The sequence below is a fragment of the Branchiostoma floridae genome, chromosome 9 (assembly GCF_000003815.2).
Source record: "Branchiostoma floridae strain S238N-H82 chromosome 9, Bfl_VNyyK, whole genome shotgun sequence".
Classification (NCBI taxonomy): Eukaryota; Metazoa; Chordata; class Leptocardii; order Amphioxiformes; family Branchiostomatidae; genus Branchiostoma; species Branchiostoma floridae.
The window spans coordinates 10,684,766-10,690,961 of record NC_049987.1 but is presented as its reverse complement, the minus strand read 5'-3'; the positions used below and the strand labels follow the sequence as shown (position 1 = coordinate 10,690,961).

General features: G+C 44.1%; 1 protein-coding gene across 1 annotated transcript; it reads left to right on the top strand.

The window, feature by feature from the left end:
• The first annotated feature begins 336 nt into the window (after positions 1 to 336).
• On the top strand, positions 337 to 6,190 carry LOC118422131 (metabotropic glutamate receptor 4-like). Its single transcript, XM_035829648.1, has 8 exons — positions 337 to 1,041; positions 1,438 to 1,664; positions 2,095 to 2,311; positions 3,014 to 3,170; positions 3,758 to 3,885; positions 4,557 to 4,697; positions 5,081 to 5,278; positions 5,678 to 6,190. Exons 1-8 carry the CDS (start codon positions 783 to 785, stop codon positions 6,154 to 6,156), a joined length of 1,806 nt encoding a protein of 601 aa, XP_035685541.1. The 5' UTR covers positions 337 to 782; the 3' UTR covers positions 6,157 to 6,190.
• Positions 6,191 to 6,196: the final 6 nt, after the last annotated feature.

The following is a 6,196-nucleotide window of genomic DNA, read 5'->3' as shown; positions in this document are numbered from 1 at the left end:
TGTGCATAGAACAGACCAGGTATTATTGAAGATGAACCTTCAAGAGAAATGAACAAGAAGTTCACAAAACAACAAATTTCAAGGGAATATAAGCTCGAGAGTCTTTAGTTGTTCTTTGGGGGATAACATCTTTACTGTATGCTGGGGACTGAGTTGATGTTAAACATGCATGTTACAGTAGAGTTACGAAATACATGGCAGCTTAAGATTTCATATGTTATTTCAGCATCTGTAAACATACGCAAAACACTTTCTCCGTGCGTGTTGGAGAGTCACTCATCATTATCTATATATCGTGATCTACTTTGACGATATCTACTCAGTAATTGAGGGTGACATGCAGAGACGGTTATTTCACGCGTAGTTAGCTCTAAATTGGCCAGAAAATGACCTCGGCCGGGCGAACCATATGGTGTAGGGCAGTCCTGAATTATCAAATTTACTCGTCATTGTTCCGGAGTCAAATTGGATATTTGTCCCGTCAGATATTTGTCCTGATACTGCTTGTGGGTTTCCAGTACACCTAAAAGAAGACAAGTGCTTTACAAACTTGTGGTACATTACAATTGTCAAGGAGAATTCCGGCGAATATTGTCTAGAGGGATCGCGCTGTGGAGGATTAAATCCTAACAAAACCCGAACCTTAACCCTGCAAAAGCGCAGTACATCATCTGGCAATTATTTGACAAGGAAGTTATTTGACGTGATAGCGGGCACCGAGGACACAGCATACGCTTAGGTTGACAGAAGTCCTTCTTGGTTCCAAGCCGCAAGGAAGCACCATGGCTGGGGGAAAACATAGACCGTGCCTTGAACTGGTCTTTATATGCTGTTTGTCACTTCTACGCGTGGTTTCATCCCGGGAACACGGTGAGAAGAGACTTCTCCTGGAGGGAGACGTGATCCTGGGTGGCCTGTTCCCGCTACACGAGCCCGGGCCGGACGGGACGTGCGGGCATGTGTCGGTACCCGGGGTTCAGGCTCTGGAGGCCATGCTGTTTGCCATCGACCAAGTCAACAGAGATGGCAAGATACTACCAGGTAACGATATTGCGCTTTGGGATTGTTTTCACGTAAAGGTAGCATTGAAATGCCAATGGTAGGTCACTTGACAATAGAATCCCTTACATAATCTAAGAAGCAATAGAAACATATTAAATGTTAAGAGAATAAAACAATGTTATATTGTTGCAACTTAGAAATATCTGTATAAACAGTCAAATCGCTTTTACTCGGTCCCGAACATTTTTCTTATTGACGTAAGCATTAAGCAACCTCTTCATAACGACAAACTGGCCAACGCGACCGCGACCGCCAACAATTGGGACCGCACAACACCAAATACCTATCCATAACGAGCTTGTCATTTTCAACGTATAACCAAGAAAATCTAGGGACACGATCTTTTACATCCAATTTGTTTCTTATCGGTTATAGGCATCAGTCTAGGCGCTCATATACTTGACACGTGCAAGGATCCGTTACGGAGTGTGCAGGGAGCCATGACGTTTGTACACCGGGATAGAGGGCCAGATGACGCCTTCTGTGCTGACGGTTCTAGGCCTCATCACGGCCGCAAACACAAACAACCGGTCTGTGTCATTGGGCCCACCAGTCGCACCGAGGCCGTAAAAGTGGTCGCCGAGCTTCTGGGGTTATTCAAGGTAAACATTAAAACATTTAAAAGAGAATACGCCATTTTATAGACACTACTGCGTCGTGTCCGCATGGTGTAGAGGTCTACACATGCATCCACTACATGTGGTTCAAATTCCGATGAATCGGCCACCCGGATTTGCACACAGGTCAAGACAAGACCGGGAAAGACTAGCATCGTCCTATGCGTTCTAGCATATGGCGGTAAACTTATCGAGAACCAGAAACAATTAATACCAATCTTGAGAACCAATGAATGCGATGGCTCCGGTAAAAATGCCCGAACATGATGAAACATTTTACAGTTACTATCTTTTTTACAATGTTCTAGACAGTCAAAACTTGGCACTTTGGGCAAATCCTCGTCTTATATCAGTGCGTTTGTAAGCAATGATAGAGTTATTCTTGTAAAAAAAAAAATGACATGTTGTTCTCCAGGTGCCTCAGATCTCCTTCTCGCCCGACACCTCGGGTCTCCTACCGGAGTTTGAGTACTTTTTCCAGTCGGCGCCATCAGAGACAAATCAGGCCGCCGTCTTGGCCGACATCGTGCAGGAGTTAGGCTGGAACTACGTGTCTCTGGTCGTCTCTGAGGGGAGGTACTACGAACAGAACGCAGATGCCTTTCTAGAGGAGGCTAAGAAGTCTGGAAGAGGTACAGATTTTTTTCTGTATTAAAGGAAAAGAATTCAAGAGCGATTGGTAAACTAGATCATGGACGAACGAGCAAATGTATGTATGAATTATTGAATGAACGAACGAAAGAACGAACAAATAAATGAACGAAGGAACGAAGAAACGAACGAATGAATGAATGAATACCTTTATTGTACTTTCATGCGTACCGGTACAAAACCGGTTTTTGTCATTGGACCGGTCCAGAAAAACCGGACCTGAAAAAATTCGGGGACCGGATGTTGAACCGATTGGAAAATGTTTTCGGGGTTACCGGTCTAGGCAAATAGCATGAGCGAAGCAGAGTGGACTCTATAGTCATTTTACCAACTTTTACATTCAATCGTACAGAGGCAGTTAGCCTTGTAGGATTTTGAAAACGCCAGTGGAGTCGAATACTACACTTAACAGATATCTTTGCAGCAAAATGGACCATTGTTTTTAGTATCGTCCATTCATACGTTTTCACATAATGAATCAGGTCCAGGTTCAGGTCCGGACCTGATTCCTGGACCTGAACCGGACCTGGACCTGAATTTTCTGTACCGGTACCCACCCCTATCCTTGTGCAAGATATTTCATCTGGAAAGATCATTGCCTTTTCCCTTTATACCACATCTTGCAGTTGATTAAAACGTGACTTAAAATTTTTGGTATGTGTTTTTTGGCGGCTTTCGTCAAGGTATTTGCATGGCAACTTACCAGAAGATTCCACGAGATGCGGGTGCAGCTGACATGGACCGGGTTATAGAAGGGCTGTTGCAGCACGCACGTGCGGTGGGAGTGGTGGTGTTCAGTACCGACAGACAGGCCAGCAGTCTTTTCTCTGCCGCTGAAAGGTGAGCGCCATGTATCATAATGTCAGAATATATATAAGCTTTCATTGTTTCACGTTTGAAAATGTTGGAATCCGTACTGAACCAGAGAAGGAAGTAGGAAGGATGAGAAAGGATTGACTTCGCCATCATCATCAATAGCATCAGAAGTATCGACATCAGTATAATAATCATTAAAACCATCATCATCATCAATAGCAACATCAGCATCGACAAAACCAGCAGGAACATCAGCAGCATCAACTATATCAGCAGCATCAATATGAACAACAACGTTAACATCAGCAGCAGCAGCATTATTATCAACAGCATTATCATTATCATCACTATTCTGCTGCTGTTGCAGTGGTCTAGACACTCTCCTGGACTTTCTTCGCCTCTTTTCCTAAAATGCATCTTCAGCTCCGATACTTTCTTTTCTGACCATGATGTTCCTTGCTTTCAGGTCTCTGCAATGTTGTTTTTTTCCTTTACTAGCAAAATTTCGTAGCTTCCTGAACTTTGTTGTCAATGCCTACAGGGGAACAGTTGTGTAACAACATGTTTAATACAAACGGTTTGTGGGCGCACTCTGTATGTTTTGCTTTCAGGATGGGCGCTGTGAATCACTTTGTGTGGCTTGGCGGGGAGACCTGGCACAGAGATGACGTCCTGACGTCCAGTTGTGGGGAGAGCGTTATCACTCTCGCCCATGACCGTGAGTCGGAACAGCTGGAAGGTAAAGTACCACACCCACCCCAACCCATTCCCACATCCCACTACATAGCCTTCGCGAAGCGATCTAAAGCAAACAATGGACAAAAGATGTTTTAGTAGAAACTCTTACTCCGGGATCCTTGAGCACTCGAGCTCGTACAGTGGCCAAACCTGCAAGCGTGAAGACGTCTTTAGCGATCATTTAGCAATCCCTAATGGTTCTTTGAACACTAGTCTTCCGTTCATAGGCAAAGACTTTGAAAAAAAATTATTGTGTTTCATACGACTTTTATGAGCAGCTTCCATGTCGTGTGAAAAATAAGAATGGTCTATAGTCTACGTCCTGGCTAATTTTAGGTTGCTCAGCGGACGTAGCGAGGTCGTCGCTTTAGTGAAATATCTTGTTGTTAAGTAGGATAAAGAAATGTATCAATACTGTTGTGAGAGACACTCTTGAGGCTACCAAAATCAGAATCACTGCATAGTGGAATGCAAATTTAAATTATCTAAGCTAATGTTAAAAAGCCAAAACGTTACATAACAAACTAACTTTTTACAGTTTCTGGACGTTAAATGATTACGTTTTCATTTCATACTTACACTGTTACTTAGTTGATTCATTGTAACATCTATAGCTTATCATGTGGTCATAATTTGATTTTGGTGGTGGTCATTTTCTGTTTAACACTGTAGAGTTTGCAAAGTACTTCTCCAAGCTTAGACCGCATAACAACAAGAGGAACCCGTGGTTTGGAGAGTACTGGGAGCATCACGTCCAGTGCGTTTCCGAGTCACTGTCGCAAGGGGGCGTAGGTGAACCTTGCACATGTACAGGTAAGGCTGCTCTGCCACTGAGTGACACAAATACGGCCAAAACCCGTTGACTATGGGATAGGGGACTTACAGCGATGTTGTGAAAAATTACAAAGTTTAACGTTTTCGAATTTCATTTATCTAAAGATGGTATCTCGCTGCACTTGTGGCACAGGTGCAGCACTGCGGGGTTCGTTCACTGCGACACTGTTGTGTTATTTTCGCCGATTTTTTAGATGTTGCGAAATACGTAAAAGCTTGACTTAGAAGTCAACCAAATACACAAAACGTAAGAACATTCGTTCTTTATCTTCTAAATTCATTTCGTAATGTTTCGAACCCCGCAGTGCCCAAAGTGTAGTGAGATACCACCTTATGTTTGTATATATCTGACACGCTAACAGGTGAAGAGGATATCACAGTGTCTCAACACAAGTGGGTACGTGGAGTGCAGGATGCGGTCTCAGTTGTAACCAGTGCGTTACACGACATGCATGAGGAGGTGTGCCCCCGCGGACGCCATGGCCACCGCCTGTGTCCGCAGATGGAGAACCTGGATACAGAACTCCTGATGAACTTCATCGCCAACGTGACGTTTGGAGGTATGGACTCATTACACAGCTGTGTTGATTTCATGTTGATTAACTTATTGTCTGCATGGATAGATTATTTCTACAAACTGCCACGACATCTCGCGTATCACAAATTATTGCTAGCACATACGTCGATTAATGATAGACATCCAGGTAATAAAATACAAATTCGTACGATGACCTTCGACTATTGTAACCGTACCATTACCAAAAAAGAATATCGACTGTCATGTAAACATGTCTTTTGTACAATTCTTAACTTTCTTCCGACACTAATAATAAAATGTGCACACGGACCAAATTTAAAACGATCACTTAAGTCTTCTTCAGGATCAATAATAACCAATTACTTCAGATCGTAAACTCGCGAGAGTTACAGACACGTGATCATACTGTTGTTAACCACAGTGGCTCATGGTGAAGAGGTAACCTTTGACTCCACACGGATCACTCCGCTCTCGCTTCCCGAACGATACAACATCTTCTCCGTCCACACCAAAGGCGGGAACACTCGCTTTCGACCCGCTGGGCAATGGAACGGCTTTTCTTCCAACCCTCTTGATCTCAACCCGCAACACATACACTGGCCAGGGCACGCTAGGGAGAATGAGACCAACACTTCTTCTCCAGGCGATGAAGAAGGGACAGTTTTTTCAGAAGAAGGCATCCCGAAGTCGGTGTGCAGCGATCCGTGCTCCCTCGGTGAGAGAAAGGTGACCCAGCGTGGAGACTCCTGCTGTTGGGTGTGTGTGCGGTGTGCACAGGGAGAATACCTAAAGGATGACGTCACGTGCGAGGCCTGTCCCGAGGGACACTTGGCCAATCACGACTTTTCAGCCTGTGAACCGACCAATGAGAACGAGGATGCTGGTGACATAGATGATTAAAAATATGCTATTGGTGATGAACTTCTGTTATCACCACACT

Bases quoted from the DNA above. Each gene is read 5' to 3' on its own strand.
- LOC118422131 (XM_035829648.1), top strand. From the start codon at position 783: ATGGCTGGGGGAAAACATAGACCGTGCCTTGAACTGGTCTTTATATGC. The intron at 3,886-4,556 runs GTAAAGTACCAC...TTAACACTGTAG, and splicing joins TGAGTCGGAACAGCTGGAAG to AGTTTGCAAAGTACTTCTCC. The intron at 4,698-5,080 runs GTAAGGCTGCTC...ACACGCTAACAG, and splicing joins TGAACCTTGCACATGTACAG to GTGAAGAGGATATCACAGTG.